The sequence below is a fragment of the Contarinia nasturtii genome, unplaced genomic scaffold (genome assembly GCF_009176525.2).
Source record: "Contarinia nasturtii isolate CC-2019 unplaced genomic scaffold, AAFC_CNas_1.1 Cnas_scaffold_1371, whole genome shotgun sequence".
In the NCBI taxonomy this organism is placed as follows: Eukaryota; Metazoa; Arthropoda; class Insecta; order Diptera; family Cecidomyiidae; genus Contarinia; species Contarinia nasturtii.
In genome coordinates, this window is record NW_022198708.1 from 1821238 (window position 1) to 1839148 (window position 17911).

General features: G+C 33.3%; 3 protein-coding genes across 6 annotated transcripts in view; 1 reads left to right on the plus strand and 2 right to left on the minus strand.

Moving 5' to 3' along the window:
• Positions 1-6764, minus strand: part of LOC116345963 (guanylate cyclase soluble subunit beta-1) — a 119122-nt gene extending 112358 nt beyond the window's left edge. For both annotated transcript variants that reach the window (XM_031775792.1, XM_031775791.1), the window contains exons 1-2: positions 5317-6764; positions 3363-3436 (exon numbers count right to left, since the gene is read on the minus strand). In XM_031775792.1, the coding sequence (XP_031631652.1) occupies positions 3363-3436; positions 5317-5319 (77 nt within the window). In that variant the 5' untranslated portion in view covers positions 5320-6764. The remainder of the gene's footprint in view (positions 1-3362; positions 3437-5316) is intronic.
• Positions 6765-8426: 1662 nt separating this feature from the next.
• Positions 8427-15865, plus strand: LOC116345954. 3 transcript variants are annotated; one of them, XM_031775774.1, is made up of 10 exons: positions 8427-8940; positions 11472-11671; positions 11795-11985; positions 12097-12807; positions 12897-13072; positions 13172-13394; positions 13516-15062; positions 15179-15371; positions 15435-15535; positions 15633-15865. In XM_031775774.1, the coding sequence occupies exons 1-10, from the start codon at positions 8712-8714 to the stop codon at positions 15650-15652; spliced, it is 3591 nt and encodes a 1196-aa protein (XP_031631634.1). In that variant the 5' UTR covers positions 8427-8711; the 3' UTR covers positions 15653-15865. The 3 variants fall into 3 exon arrangements, with proteins under 3 accessions (XP_031631634.1, XP_031631633.1, XP_031631631.1); XM_031775773.1 differs by having other exon boundaries at positions 8428-8940; positions 15435-15555; XM_031775771.1 differs by having other exon boundaries at positions 8429-8940; positions 15435-15558.
• Positions 15866-16210: 345 nt separating this feature from the next.
• On the minus strand, positions 16211-17911 carry LOC116345978 (cardio acceleratory peptide 2b-like). The gene is made up of 3 exons (XM_031775828.1): positions 17672-17911; positions 17259-17381; positions 16211-16964 (listed from the first exon to the last, which is right to left on the minus strand). The coding sequence occupies exons 1-3, from the start codon at positions 17748-17750 to the stop codon at positions 16759-16761; spliced, it is 408 nt and encodes a 135-aa protein (XP_031631688.1). The 5' UTR covers positions 17751-17911; the 3' UTR covers positions 16211-16758.

The following is a 17911-nucleotide window of genomic DNA, read 5'->3' on the forward strand; positions in this document are numbered from 1 at the left end:
TCAGAAAATCCGATAAAACCAGATTGAATAAAGTGCTTCAAAGGCTCTTGAACTTTGTACGAGTGCCACAGTGTGATTCAAAACTGTCAATATGTGTGCCAGTGCATATATTTCCATACTATTTTGAACATAAACACATACAAGCCTAAGTTTTTTATGGAATTTGTTTTTGCTTAACCCCGACTTTTGTAAAATCAGTTAAATTCTTTTATGTTACTACAAAAAAATGACATTTAAATTCACAATTAGAATAAATAATTTGTAAAATAGCCTTTTATCGGTTCGATTTTTTTTTTTCGTTCCAAATGTTGCGCGCATCAAATGCTTTTACTTTGACCGATAAATTAAATATTAAATTGTGTTACATTTACACGCGCAAACCAAAGAGAGAAGATGCTCTTTTCGAAAAAGAGCTAGAGACACAGATCAATAGGAGGACATTTATTACAAAATATGCAGCAAGCAAAAATGGAGCAAGAAAAATTAAGAAATACCTGCCTTTCGTTTGAGTACCTGCCTGCTTTAGCCATTGCAATTTAAGACATTATTATCTCTCTTTTTTTGGTGAGCATGTCTATGTGTGCTAGGTTTTTTTCACAGCACTGCTGTGTGCGCAGTTACCAACACAAAGTGTAAAATGGTCTTGCAGTCAGTGGTGGGTAATTACGCGATGTGGCAAACCGTCAGCTTTCAGACGAATCATTCATCAATTATATGTTTTTATACACACAAAGTGGTTTTCTTTGGAATATCCATAGAGTATGGGATTAGTTTTTTGCTTAAATTTTTGCACCATCACCATATTTTTCTTTACCATTTCTTCTTCTTTTGCTTCGTTCAACCATGGCACAAAATTCTTTAGTTCTACAGAAATCCATCTGACTGCACAAGGCTTAGACTGGTCTTTGGTTGTCGCAACCATGAACGATAACAATAAAAAATAAAACTCGCCGATATTTATTACAGTACAACATCATCAGGAATTCTTGGAATAAAATGGAATAATTGCAAATAAATCGCACTAAGCGATTTTATTAAGATACCATAGAGTACCTTTAGTTTCATAAGTTAAGTGTTTCGGATTGTTAAAAGCTTTTATATTTGAATAAAACTGGATAAATAAATATCCAAGATATTTCACAAAATAGCCGCTATTTCAATCTTACCTCTGGATAATATTAATTGGAATGTTACGATTTGTACATGTTTGGATTTTGTGGAATAAAACTATCCACTATCGATACACGTTGCAATGGTGTTTTTATATATTTTACACGTTTAATTTCACACTTGCGAAGTGTGTTAAGCTCCAACCACACATATATTTAATCCCACATCAATTTAATGAAAATATAGGACAATCAATTTTTTTAGTAAATTTGAAGATTTGATTGAATCGACATCTATATTACGATAAGCATTCAAACCTGAGTTGTCAGCACACGAAAAATGTGCGCATAAAAAAGTGCTTTGCACGCATGAAACAAATGGTATGCATTTTATTATATGATATGATGAGAACAAATAACAACAACAAAAATAAATAGCATCTAACGTACTCAAGATGCTGAATTTGTCAGCAGGAAAATTGCTGAACAACATTCACATGAGGACATATTCCTATATTAAATTTATTATTTTCCCTCTCCTTCCCTCTCTCGTCTTTCGTTTCACATTGCCGTCGTAACCACAAAGGATTTTTTTTTTGTTAACACAGCACATGGATTAGTACACATATGTATACTTATTTTTCCAGAACAAAAAAAAACAAACATAATAACAACAATCGAGCCAAGAGGAGACTTGAATAATAATAGATGAAAAAAAAAGCCAACATCAAAATAACAATAATACACTGACAACCGCATCATAATTTTCCTCAAAAGAATAGAAAAAAGATGTAATATGTATACGAGTGAGAGTATTTTTTCTTCTATTCGAATTACTATTTTCTTAATAAATAAAATGCGAATGGAAATTGACTATAGATGAAAGAAAAGATCATTTGTTGGAAATGTTCCAACAAAAGTGGAAAGAGGCGACTTTTTTTCGTTTTATGTACATTTTTCTGCTCAGTGTGTATACTGCTTTTTGTTTGCGATATGATGAAGGAAATCTGTGCTCGAACAGTAGGTGATATGTGTCGCGTAATTTGCAAAGAGAAAAAAAAACTGAGACAAATAATCGAACAAAAGGTACACAGAAGGGAAAAACCATATTTCGTGTGCAGAAACATTGTGTTTTTATAGAGGAATGTGTAAATGTTGTATTCAACAAGAGTCTTGTTGTGGCTCCAAACTGAATAATATAATAATGTTAGACATTATGGTCTGCAATAAAGAAGATGCGATCATTGTACAAACATTCATATATTTATCGTCAGTATTGTTAGGTTTTTATTTCGTTTTTTTTTGGTATTTTTATGTTCTACGGAATGTATGGTCAATAATTTAGCATAAATGTGTGTGCGTCGAGAGTGAGAGTATTCGACATAAGATAAAGTTTTTGTTCCCCTGTCGCTTGTTGTTTTCATAATAAATTCGATTGCTCAATAGAGAGCATCAAATATGATTTGAAGTGACAACATTCAAACTGAATTCATTGCAAGAGAATATCTATTGGTTCGAAGATTTAATTATAACGGCAACATAGTGACATCAACAAAATTTCCATTCATTCTAATCTATCATATAAAGCCTTAAACTTACTACGCGTGCCCACAAAATTTTCGGAATTTTTAGGTAAAAAACTTATATAAATAGTATTTTGTCTATCATTTTTGACGATGTAGCATATATGATACAGCACAAATTACAATTTAACATTCATACAGTTGATTCATCATTTAAATGTTATTGTATTACATGCACTGTAATGCGAGATGTTTCAGTTTATCTAGTAGTAAAAATGATGATAGACATATATATTCAGAAATGATAGAAATAAAGTGTTATACCATTTAATATGTTTCAACTGAATATCAACAAAAACGTAACATGAGAAACGAATAGAGCGATCCTGAAAGATGGACGTTTTATTTATTTTTGCACACTCTTGGCAAGCATACGCACATGCACAAAATATTCAAAACAACAATTTGGCATCTGTTTATCATTTTGTTGCCCATTTAACCGCCTTTTCTCATAGATAAGCATCGTTTGCATCTGCATAGTAGGCCAAATTGAATAAATCGGTGCCATTTTGCACGCTGTGCAAATTGTATGTGCGTCTAACCGCATTAAATATAATCGCTGTGGAATCCGTCAACAAACGACATTTAACCGGCGATTAAGTTACGCTGATATAAGATAATAGCATCTGAAAACCAAACATTTCTCTTTAAATAAACAACATTTACTTACTTGATTTTCTCCCATACATCTAATCCGAAATGCTTGAGCACAAGTAGCTCAAGAGCATAGTTCACGAATCCGTACTGTTATCGTTATCATCATAATTGTAGCCGCCGCCGACGCCACCGCCGTCGTCATCATCATTGTCATCGTCGTCGTCGTCGCCCGAGCATTATATTTGTTGTTTGAGTGGCATCAACGGTGAACGATTTTCAGTTGTCGATTGCGTTCGATGAATTGATTTTGATTTTTTTTGTTCGCGTGTACGCATATAGTGTTGACATTGTCATGATTTTTCAATAATTCCGTTTGGATTAATAATTTGCAGCAGTGGCATTGCATCACATAGATAAAAGGGGTCGAGGAAAGAGTATATGAAAAACGATACGATAACAATTAAATATAATGTATACATAAATATGATAGCCAAAAATAAATGGCGTCAATTTGAATATTATTTCATCAATTTATATTCAATGATACATTTATGAATGCTTCGAAATAAAATTCATCAAATAATAAAAAAAACAACATTGAGTGTGTTGTGTGTGTGTGTGTGTGTGTGTGTGTCGAATAGAGTAAAATAAAAATTGCATTTATTTATGCGATCGGAAATAAGAAGATCGAACAATCAATGTGTAAAAGTCCTGTAAAATGAAAATTCGAAAAAAAAAATGATGGTACTCGAATTGGTATTTTGGTCTAAAATTGAGTGTGTTCGCCCTTGATGGGAATTATGTTTCACTTTCAATTTCACGCTATCCCAAATGGAATGAAAACAAAAAGATACATATGAATGTCCGGGAATGAATGTGAGACTACTCCTGAGAGCATTTTTTGTATGGCGGTGTTACATTTCAATAAACTCTCAGGAGAAGTCTCACATTCATTCTCGGACAATCATATATGGTTTGTGTGAATTCTCATTTTCCTTTTCGATACACACACCCATTATATTTTGTATTTTGAAGAGAACCCACGAAAAAAAAGATATCTTTGAATTTCCCTGCGGAATTAAAACAATATGTGTCGCATCGTCCATTGTATTTAGAGTTGAATATCGTTTGGGTTGGTTTGAAAGTCGGTAGTTAAATGGATTTATCGTTTCGAAATTTGCACAAATAATTCATTTCACAAAAATTGATGTTTTTTTTATTGAATTTCATTTTGGCAGAAGTTGATAAAAATGTCCTTTTTTCATTGATTACCATAATACTCTAAAATAGTTAATTTCAATTACAGAAAAAGTTTTAAGTAGCATATCGCCTGATTTAATGAAGAGATACACCGCATTTTAGGTGAAAATTCATTTGAACAAAAAAAGGGTGCACATTGGCTTTTACATGCAACCATATATCGACCGGTAATGTCATCATTGTGGTTTCATCGATCCAATATGTTCGATCAAATGCCATTTATCTTGTGCCCTAATGACTTTGTTTATTGCGTCACAATATAGAATTGTCACAAATGAGTTCATAGTCTTTAATAGAATAGCGCAAGAAAAAAACTTCAGACACCTTTTTTTCATTTAATGTGCTAGTTTCGAAATAGTTTGTTGGTATTCCGTTTTGGTTTTCATTGTCAAAACAATGAAACCGACAGTTATGCTATTTTTAGAAGCTTTACAATAAATGGGCTGCACATTGGTCACGATGTGAATAGCATAATTAGAAAAAAAAAATCGCGCGCGGAAAAGCGTGAAAGGTCATTAGGCGCGAAAAGTATTTTTCATTGTTTATAGACATATCTAGTAATGTTACAAACAAGGCAGAAAAAGTATAAATCGAAAATGGCAAATTTAACAATATACACACACACACACGAAGATATGGGCAAAAGTATAAAAAAGTACGAATTACGAATGAATAGAGATGGAGAGAAAAAAAACGTGCGCTTTTTCAACGTAAAAGAAAAACACACCACAAAAATAAAAACCAATGTAATTAAATTAATGACTGACCATGATTGCGGGGTATATTTATTTGTCTTTGCTCACAAATACACGATAATATTGATAATTCTGATTGAAAATCACACAATTTCACTACCGTACCCGCCTCTTTCAACCTTTGGCAAGTGAAAGTGTTAATTTTGCACTTTATCTTTTGAAAGACTTCAATTGTTCAATATAATGTTCTACTTCTTTTCTTCTTCTTCGTTTTAAACGAAAAATCAATGATTGCGCGGACAAAAGCCGATGCGAGATTTTAATTGGTGTATAATTTAGTTAAAGGGTTGGGATAATTATACGGGTGGAATGTCTTTTTTAACGCTTCAATTAAAACTTTCAGATCGTTTCACAATTATTGGTTCAATAAAAATGCGCATTCGATGTTTGTTGATTTTTTTTTATTATTGTTTTGTTTCAAACGAATTCCCGGTCTCACACTGTCCTCCACTCAAACGGCTTATTCACGAATTTGTAATAATTATTGTATTTGATGACATTTTCGTTTAAATTATTAGATTGAACAGATGGTGTGAGTCAGTAATTTTAAAGTTTAATATTTTAAATTAGCAATTTGAGCACTGCCAATTTGAGGCTTGACATTCATGCATGACCTCAACTCTGATGCATTTTACTATTTTAACAGATTTAACACCAGTGTTCATAGATTTTTTCTTTGACAAACACTTGATTGTTTTTTGCACACATAAAAACACACATATGTATTTGGTTTCTGATTCACATTTGCTCTTTTGCACATAATATTGTAAATATTTTGCGGTCGGGCCGATAAATTTATCAACATGAATTATGCATCTAATTCATTTATTTTCATTATACGTGAAAATGCACACAATTTTGCTAACCATGGGTCAGGTGGTTATGTGTGCGTTTGTATTGAAATGAGATCAAAAGAAAGAATGAAAAGTGATGCAAGAGATAATGAACCAATGAAACAGCAAGCAAGCCCAGTGTTTTAATGACCACGAAATGTCAGTTTGTAATACGCATTCAAAATTATCTATTTTGACCGCAAGCAAAGAACGATTTTCAATTGCATTTGCGAATTGTAACAAATACAGTAGCAGTATCTATGATATCTTTTGATCATAATTTGTTTTTTTTTTCTCAGCGAATGAATTTGTCGGATTTTTAAATTTTATTTATTTGGAAATTTAATTTTTTGTCTTTCTTTCTCTTTCTATGCCTTTCACTCGCTCACTCTGTCTCACTCTATCTCTTTCTTAAATCCAAATCATTTGAAATCAATTGCACGATTTCCATTTACTTAAAAAAAAGTATATTTGATTTTTCAATTGTTAGCGATTTTTCACTGTATCTTCCTTTCGCATATCACACGAAAAAGTCAATGCGCGATTGTCAACCGTTTCGCACGTTCGTTCAAAAAATTTTTTGTACAAACGATAACAGAGATATATACTGTGGTAATGCACACTAACGAAAATCTCGGCTATGACTGAATGAACAATTTTCGAAGTTGGAAAATTTATACCCATGGCGAACCAACCAAAATAGTGAAGGAATACAAACAAAAAAAAAACGGAGAGCGGAGCAAAGCTCATGGATTGAATGGTACATACAGAGTATACACACCAAACAGAGCATGGAACAGAAAATGGAAATATAGAAGGAAAACAAAAAATTACACATGGAGCGTATTGCACTTGATGATTGGCTTTCACGATAAGGGGAAATGCTTCAAGTCACTGATACAAATATTAGTTGCTTTTGTGCTGGCATGAATCGAGAGAAAAAAAGCGGCATGTAGATGGAGCTGTTCGTTTATCATTTAAGTTACCCTCTTCAAAATCCATTTCACAATAGCTAAACAGGTGCTACAATCGTTTCGTTAAATCGTTTCGTTCATTCAATCGTTAACACAAAAGCAAGTAATTGTTATACGGTTGTTGTTGTTGTTTTTTTTTTACTTAAAAAATCGACTAAGCATTTTTGGTGAGAATGGCAGAGATATTAAGAATTTGAAAAAAAGAATGGCTACAAGGAGCGAAGAGAAAGAACATAAAATAAATTATATGGTATCAAGTTATCAAACGAATAAATAAAAGAATGCGCATCAATATAAGTATCTCTCTAACGAAAGGGCACATGTGTGTTGGTTGTTCGTATTGTGCTTTTTCGTTTGCAATAATTAGATCACTGAATGAAATATTAATGAAAGGTGACACTAAATACCATCCGAATGAATAGCAAAATGACGAGCATAGCACGAGTTCAGCATGTACAGTTGTGTCGGTTGTAAACAGAAACAGTGCGAGTGATGTGAATATATGCATGTGTATAGCATTTCCGTGTGCCATTTAAACGATAATACCAATGTTTGTGGATATATAATATAGTTAGACGCATTCATTCATCGGCAGACCTTTCGGTATGACCGCTGTTACCTCGCGACCAAAACATTGTAGTTATAGCAACCGATGAACTCAACAACAAAATTTATCGAATCGGTCAAAAAGTGTGTGTTTCTTAAATGCTCCTTCCACTTCTAAGTCATATTCAGATGCGATCGCTTTGGTTTACCGAACCCATTCACTCATACGCATACATACACACGAAGTGTAAACGCGTTGTGTGCAGTTGACGTGAACAAGTGCAATAAATTTTTGTTTTTCGTTTATTTTTCCCGGTTAATTTTTTTCGTTTCTCATTGTCGTTCTGTTAGTTTTATTTATTCGCAGAATCCACAATTATCATCGTTATAATATAACATTGTATCATATTTAAATTTAAAGTGTTTTTTTTTTTTAAATTCAACTAGCAAAAAGATAAAAAGGGCTCAAATCTCACAGGGAAAATAGATGCATTAAAAAAAAAACAACTACCAAATCAAATAATTTCCATTGCGATTGTTAAAGTGAATAAATCTGAATTCAATATGATTATGTTGGACGCTGAATAGATGAATGAATCGATTGAATTTGCAAATTATTGTTAATTTGCTGCGCAATAATTTATTCGTAATGGAATTTGACATTTTATAATTGGTGCAGTGATAATAAAATTCAAAACAAAAATAAAATACACTTTTCGGGCGGGTTTTGTTGTTGTTTTTTTTTTTCTTTCTTGTTAATATTATTTGTTTGTACGTTTTGCAACGCAACCGATTTACGAATATTTTCGAAGTAGACAAAAAGCAGCGAGAATAAATCATGAATTATGCCAAAATTAAACCATATTCTATAAGAATCGAATAAAATATACGTTTGGAGTGTGATAGTTGTGCTTACTTGTAATGTAAATTGTGGTTCAATTGTCAACGAGTTTAAAGATTATATGAGTGGGAAAACGGTTAATCGTACGATAACCGAAATTGTAATGAATGTGTATGAAATTGGAACGATAAACATTTTTTGGTCGGTTTCAATATGTTCATCTTATTATTTGACATCGATGCTTCGATCAGTTGTCGATGTCACCAATATTATTTAGCATTGTTATGCGTTTGTATGTTGCTTATAAATTGTTGCGGTTTTGTGGAAACAACATCGTTAAAAATTGATGCCAGCACACCAAAAAGTGATCCGGTGATATCACCATCGCCTGTGAAGCAACAATCCAAACCGTCATCGGTTATCTATATTCCATCATTGGACGGTAAAAAAAAATTCGATTATAATGTTTTTGTTTTATTTTTCCCAATCCGACTATCATCAATTTTCATTGCAATGATCAGATGGGCATTAATTTTTTTTTACTATTGTTAGCACGCTAATCACGCTGATTTAACATAATTCGATTTATTCATCAATCATGCATTATATATTCAATTGCACCTTTGCATATACGATAAAACCAATAAATGCCACGTACATATCGATATTTATATACGCTTAAACATATTATATGTCGACAGACATTGAAGCAAATGAAAAAAACAAAATGATTCTACATGTTGATGGATACAACTATACATAATTTGATATCAACGATCTGGACGCCTGTTAGCGTGTTTTTATCTATCACATTGCTTTAAATAATTTGTGTGTGTGCCAACTGGCGCTGCACACCATTTCAATGAGTTGAAATCGACAGGAAGAGCACAGTTGCCTAGGCTTGATTAAATTTTTAAATCATTTACATATAAATTGAGATGAACTTTTCTTCTATATACTATTAATCACATAAAAATAGAATAGCTTTTTCTCCTATTTTTAGTAATATGGTGCGTGTGTTTTTTTATATGTGGCCACAGAAGCAACATTTCAAGCTATTAATTTTTAAAAATGTCACAATTTTTTGTGTGCATGTTACTTGATTTGATCCACTAAACTTATAAAACGTTCTTATAACTATCGAGTGGAATAGGTAAATTCTTTTGCATATGATTCCCGGTCCCGATGTGGATCCATTCATTGTGTTTATGTGCTTTGAATTGGAAGGCATTACACCAAAACCAGAATTGTGCGGTTATGCACTATTAAATTTTATTTCCGTCAAAACTCTCTGGAGCACATGAAATGCGCAATTTGAAATGAAATGAAATCTGAGCCAAATGCGACAAAATGAACACAACACGAACGCAAGCACACAATAAAATATTATTCAGACGATTCGGTATTTCATCGTGTCCGAATACAAATCATTTTCGCCTCTTTTGTGTCTCTGCCACATATTATTTTTGTTATTTTCGAATGACCAAACAAAAGAATAGAATCTCGTTGTTGTTTTGTAGTTTTATCGTGCAACACATTTTAGCATGTGTGGTATTGTCTCAATTTATATATTTTTTACCTTTGCATGTGATTATATTATTGTGTTTAGTGTAACAATCATGAAAAAGTTGGTGGTCAAACGACGAACGAGTGCACGACAAACGACAGACACTTGTTCATTCGTTCACACATGAGTTGCAACGCAAACACCAATTCAAATGGATATTTACTGTGTGTATTTGTGCGCGCGCGTTTTTTTTTTTTTGGTTTGTTTGTTTATACGAATATATCCAATTTTTGTCAATTTAGTATTGAAACATTAAGTATTGCTTTGAAAGAATTTTTTTTTGTCACCACAGGTAACAGTTCGTTCAATCAATGTGTTGAATGTAAGGGAAAAAACGTTATGCTTTAGTACGCTAACCGTTTAAGTCGAGCTGTTGGTGTCGTTGCTTATAACAAAAAAAAAATCTATGCAAAAATGTTGAAATAAATGCGATTTTAGTTCGAACGGTATCATTTCCGCTGGATGCATGTTTTGATTCGCATATTTTACATTTTTCATATGAACACATATTACACCATCTTTTTTTTATCACTCTCTTTTATGTTCCACGAATGTGCATTTAATGACATCTTGAACATGCTTTATGCCATTTTCCGTTTACTATTCTTTTTTTTTAGTTTTTCTTTCATTAATTGATATCGATGTAATGAAAAAAAGACTACTTTGCAAAATCCAAAGGTGAAAAACAAGCATTTAAACACGCAAACCATGATTTTCAATAAATAGCAATGCAGTGCACAGTGTACAGTGCATTGAATATTAAACGAAATTCTGGATTTATGAAAGAAAGCGTCGTCGACGCAACGAAAAACCGAACGAAGTGAGAGCAAGAGAAAGAAACAGAATAAATGGCAACATTGACTTTTTCATGCATTGGTTTCGTTGTTTGAAGTGTGTTTGAACAAGATATTTGTTTGGTTTCACATTTGGCGTGTTCAAAATATGCTTGTACAAACAAAAAAAAAGTGCACTTCTTATTCACAATACTTTGGTGCCAAAACATGAAGCTCTTTTTGGTGAAACATGCAACGCTCACTTAACTTTGCTTTGCCACCTGCGTAAATTGAGCACCATGCAAAAATCAAATCATACACAAAACCGAAGAAAACGAAAAACATGAAAATGAAATACACCAGCATTTTGCGCCAAAAATATAATGATTGTAATGTGGTAACTTCTCGAAAGTGTGCTCAACTTATGTTCTTATCGGATTTTCTAGCGTGGCGTTGACTGGATTTTTCTCTCGCGCCAATATAAGAGTATTTTTTGACGTTGCACGAATCGGAGAAAAAAAGAACGTCTATAAAAAGTTTTAATGTTGACACATTTATCAATTTAATAATAAGCACGGATTGATTGTTGGTGTATGTGTTCACCTTTTGTTTTTATTTTATTTTTATTATCAGACGTGAATACGGTTAGCAGTATACACGCATCGGAGCATGACATACGGTTTGAAGATTTTTTTTGGAATGGATCAGGAGACGAACCATTAACGTTATCATTGAAATCGAATGCGCGCCTGACGGCAGTTAACGGGTTTGTTGGACGCGAAACATTCATCAAAACAGCAACTGTCATTGCTACTGTTTACATAGATGATTCGGTAATTTATTTGTTACATTTTGTTTTTTGCTCGATCGATCTTAGTTTTTTATTTCAAAATCTGCTGGGTTCAATAATTCATGGTGTTTTGTTTGTTTGTTTGTGTTATCGTTGTTGTTGACAGAATGAAAATGGAAAAGATCCAGATTGTGATTCGGACAAATGCGATACGGATTCAAATGAAATACCCGACGACTATTTGCCAGTAAATAAGCATTTTTGGCTCGTCACAAGGGTTCATGGTTACTTAAACGATGATGATATCCCACAGCTACAACAAAAACTAGCCGATATTTATCGGATTGCGTTCATGAGGTATTTATAAATAAATTGTTTACCAATGCAATTTTCAATGCGTAGATAGAAAACGGACCGGCCCAGAAACGATGAATTTTTATTTAATATTCGGTTTAACATTTCACACAGACAACAATCGTTGCACTTAGGTTTATTGAATGTCACCGTTGAAAATTCGGACGAACCAATAGCCGGTGGCAGCGGTGCCATCGGCAACAGTTCATTTGCCAACGGTTCACTTGATACAACGCCAATCATAGATAATAAACAAAGTACAAATTCGTCACTGCCAATTAATTCGACATCAGTTCTGAAATATGAATATGCAATTCCCAAGCCAACTGTATCCAATTTCCAATCGATTGTATCGATGATACAAGCCACATTGGAAAATCAAACACTATCGGATGAAAATGTAAATTCAACGACAAACACAACAATTGATACAACATTGACAATGCAAGCGAATCATAGTGAGGGTCATCGACACAAACGGTCCATGTCTTCCATTTTACCATCACCAATTGCACCGATACCATCCAACATACAGCAACATAATTCAACCGAAATTCTTCTTCAATCAACCAATGCGAAAACACAATCGAATTTTAGCAATACCACCAATTCCAATTTCAAATCAAGCCATTTACAAAATGCACCCATCGACAATGTTGGTAAAACAAATACGAAAAATTCAACGCCAAGAGGTACAAAGAAAAATCGAAACGATGCAATCATTGGTCACATTAGCGTTCTAATACACAACATATCTGTGATAAGCAATGCTGACAGAGATTATTTGGATAATTTGGAAAAGGAATGGACTAATCCAGCACAAGGGTAAATCTATATATACAATAAATTTGCATCATATGATCGAATGGCATTTTTAGTTGTGTTTGAACTAAAAATAAATTTCTCCATGACAGCTATAACTTCTCTTCCGATGCAGTCACGTCAGCTGACAATCAAACCGAAATTATCTACACGGTCTTTGTAAATGGTATTCCAGTTTTGGCAACCATCGCAGCCAACGATATGAAGTTGATGAGCGACACAGAAGTTTCGAAAATATTAGAGAAATCCATTTTCACCAAGGCCGAACGTATGTATCAATTTTAAATTAGAATAAAAAAAAAATAATGTATGCACTCACAACATATTATGATTGATGCACGGATCGCATTTCGATTTGTTGTTTTAGCTTATTTGAAAGAGCCACAAGCAACACCGCTGATACCCTCATCTACAATGACCACAAATCAAAATAAACCCATTTTGGCGATGATTTTCCAAAATCCATACATTTTGGCGTTCATTGGTGCATTGCTGCTGTTAATTATACTGTTACTTATGATATTGATGTTGATAACTGGTTCGAAAAAACAGCGCACAACAACAACAGCATCAGGGACGAAAAGAAAAGGGTAACTGATATGAAAGCGAAACCAAAACCAAAATAACTAATACCACATGAAGCAATAAAAATTGAAATATAAATGTAATAATGTATTATTTTCTCTCTCTCTCTCTTCGTAAATGTGTCAGAGTTTCGAAGGCGGCACAAACAGCGCAGCAATCGTTTTTACCGCCGGTGCCAGTATCAGTACCACATTTGCAACCGCAGTCAAATGCCAATACTACAATCGGACATATGCCGAGCATCGATGAAAGCCATCAATTTCGCTCAAACATGACGAGTGAAATTCCGAGCAGACATTCGAATACAATACGACAAAAGAAACAAGTTGGCACGCAAATAACTTCATTACATGATACAGTCGATGGATTTGCCTGTGAACGTGATCACAGTTTTATAATTATACCAACACCACTCAAACGTAAACACCATAAAAAAGTTGGAACGCCAACCATCTATTTTCCGGAGCCACCGTCTTCAGAACCATCTTCGCCAAGTCATTCACAAACTCAATCATCGTCATCATCATCGTCAACATCAGACACATCATCCATATATTACATAAAAAAGCATAAAAATCGACGAAGCCATCATTTGTATGCAAAACGACCAAAACGTGTTGCATCACTAAATCATCGTGAATATGCAACAATAACAAAAAAGCAAATTGAACGCGCGCAAAAAAAGTCAAAACATAAACGTAAATATTTGAAAAGTGGCAATGGCAATCGAATCGGTGCATTCGAAGAGACCGTGCAGGTACATTCATCACGCAGCTCATCAACGGCCGGTAAAACAGAACGGCAACAAAAACAACCAGATGAATGCAGACAAATACGCAATTCGAGTGGTGGCGGTGGTGTCAGAAATATGGAAACAATACCCAACGGTAGCGATGACACATTCGAAATGTCGACGGGAAAAGATTCAAATGTATACGAACACATTGAAGCGTTCAATCCGATGATTGGAAAAAGGAAAAATCTCCATAATCAAATCATATCAATGAAACAAATGAATAATGATGAAACAAAAACGATAATCTCAAACGAAAGTGAAAAACGCGTATCAAGTAACGCGCATCGTGATGGCAAACGACAAAATAAAAACGATACGGTCAATCATACGAAAAACGAAATGACTGCATTTAGAACACGATCCGCATACGATAGATCGAAAAAAGCGACGGACAACAAACCTGCCAAAGAATCGAATCGTTCATCAGACGATAGTCGAAAGATACAAATGGATCGTTTATCAAATCAATTGTCAAACGATGAAGTGCATACAGCAAACGATGACTTGAGCATTGGATCATTTTTAAGCATGGCATCAATTCGAAGTTTTCCCAAATGCAATGTACCTGAACCATTAAGTCGTGTCCTTGAACCGGCTAAAGATACACAATTAGATCAATACGATGAAATCGAAGCTACGGCAGCAGCCACAATAGCATCCAAACTACCACGAATCGTTGACGCCAAAGCAAAAAATCCACCACCGAAATTGCAACAGAAACAGCAACAACAACAGCACGAACCAACAACAACAATGCCAATGGATAAGAAAAATGATGAAATTGTATATTTGACACGAACTCGTAGCGATGGTGCTGATCCAGGAGTGATTGGGCCCATAGCATGGCAATATCATAAAAAGCGGCTTGAGGAGCAAGGTAAGTGCTTGCTTTTCATTTAAATTTCATTGTATTTGACAGCGATGTCATTCGCAAAAGTTTTTGATTGCGTTTTACTTTGAATGACTTGAATATTGTTTTTTTTCTTTAAATAGAGAGAGCAAAGCTTCACCGCGATCCATTGTATACACAACATCGATATGAGGATTTATTGGAGGGAGCCATCAGTTTGTATTCGATTGAAACCACCGAATATCATACCATTGAAACCATAACGAAAGAAGAATTTCCCGAAATTTTAATTGGAAAAGATGTGAGAGGCAAGTCAGCAGACATGTATAATCCCAAGTAATGCGTTCAATTCGATAAAAAATTTGAGGGAAAATATGACTTAGACCTTGTTTCTTTTAGCTCAACATCGGTAACGAAATCGTCACCAAAACCATATCGTCCTTTTACAGCAATGATGGCCCCAAAAACGGCTCCTGAAGAACCTCTTATCACTTCAAAAGGTGCCTGGACCGGATCAACAGTGGTATTTTTTAAAAAAATATTTCAATCAAAATAATTGTGATATTCAAAAACATTTTTTTTTTAAATAAATTTCAGATTCGTCCAACGAGTGGTGATAAGTCAGTCGAAAATCCTTCTCCCAATCAATTAAATCCACCACAAAATAAACCGGAATAGAAGAGATAACATAGATGACCTATCCACTCAAATCGAACAACTATCACGTATCTTATGAATGTATGAAGTCACTTTTGAATGAATTTTCGTTAAATTTAAATCCTATTTTTCATCCAATATCAAATGTATCGAAATTTAAGAAAAGTTTTGTAGGGCTTGTTTGTAAAAAAAAATAAACTAAAATAAACGTTGACATAAAAGTGGAAACTGTGGTGCTTTTTGTGAATTTTTCACGATAAAATTGGAAGCTTTACATGCATCCCCATGTGTAAGTGGAGCGCTCGATGTGAATATAAATGGGTTGAATGTTCTCCACTTAAAGGAATATATTGCTTTTCGTCAAAAAAAAAACATGATGCAAATTTTATATCATATTTTATCGAATATAGACAATTTTATTTATTTTGTTTTAGTGTGTTTAAAAGATACATCATTAATACACATCACAAATAACAATGTTTGTTCAAGATTATTTCATTACCAATATTCGTTAAAAACAACAAATTTTTATTTGAATTTATTGGCAATTAAATACCATTGGTCATTAATTTATATTTCTTCACCAATAAATTCAAAACCAGCCAAAAATTTGTAAATAATCAAACATTTTTTCATTGGCATAAATCAATGCATATGCAATGGGTTGCTTAATTTTCACAATGTTGTAACATTGGTTTGAAACAATCTTATTTTCGTCTTCTTTTTTTTTTAATTTATCTTATTTATTTGTAATTTGCATTGACATTTTGTATTAATAAATTTTTATTTGTGTAATATTTTTTTTTTGTGTTTGCAAACATTATAATGCACATCGCAAAAGAGGACCGAAATTGTGTTTCATTCACATTTATATGGAATAATCAATTTTCAATGGATTAATCTAGATGCATTTGATAGACATGTGAATGTTATGTAAATTCTTCTGTGTATGGTCATTATGTTTAACGAAAATTACGAAATGCCAATAATATTATGGGAATGTTGAAATTTTGGCATTTGGTGAATATATAAATGGATCTAATGTGACGCGTGTTGGAATGTGAATTTAAATATGTTCTTTGGTTGGACTTCGTTTTTGCATACGACCTAAGCGAGGGCCAAACCACATACCGGCAGCGCCCCCGGGTCCACCTCGTTTAATAGTTTCCTGTGAGCCTTCGCCTAGTTTCGAATAGAATCTTCCGCCCGATCGTGAAATCCGTGGAAATCCAAAATATGGCCGAACATATTCATTACCAGCGTACTCAGTACCTGCATTGCATTTTCAACAATAAAAAGAGAAATAATACACAAAAACTTGAATAAAATATTAAAATAGTTGAAAACAAATTGAAAAACCGCACACCTATGTAGAAAAAGCGGCCATCAATATTAAAAATAGATTTCAATCAATCGATAAATAAAGAGTTTTCCCATTTTCATTGCGATTGATGTGAATATTTTATGAACCACTTCCATTGCAGCCAATATATTGGCTAATGGAGTTAGTCTTCTTTATGACGCAAAAATGGGAAATAATCAATACATGTTTTTTTTTTCAATTACCTTCATAATCATCATCTAACATGGCGTTCACCTCGCTATCCCATTTCAAAAATTCTGGATCACTTCGTCGTCGTGGTGTTGGCGTAAGTGTGTGAATAGCAGGTCCACGTTTCGCATCAATTTCTATTTAGAAAAAAAAAAAAACAATTCAAACAGACAGTTTTACATTTATTGTCCTTTTTTCGTATAACTTTGAAAATTTCTTTGAATAACTGTTTAATACACATTTCTTTCGAAGTTGATGTTTCGTCGTAATTTTCTAGAAACAAACATCAAACATAATTTTATCTAGAGTGAACCAATTTTTGCTACATAAAGTTTCTCTCGTGCTATATTTGAATGAACTTAATTTTGACATTTTCACTTGCAAAAATTCACTTTTTTTTTTCAATAATTGAAACATTTGCAATTACCTTCCGCTTTGGTTGCTTGGATCGTAACTAATACTATGAACAAAGTTGAGATTACAAAAATATTTTCTAAACAGGTCATTTTGTTGATTATTTTTAGTTTATTTTCTTTACTGTGTTGAACAACGTTTAGATCATGAGTTGTGAACGATAAGCAATGATATAAACACGATTTTTATATAAGTAAAATGTATTATTCAAAATTTGATTCCAATGGTATTGGATGCTTTCAATTCGATTTCA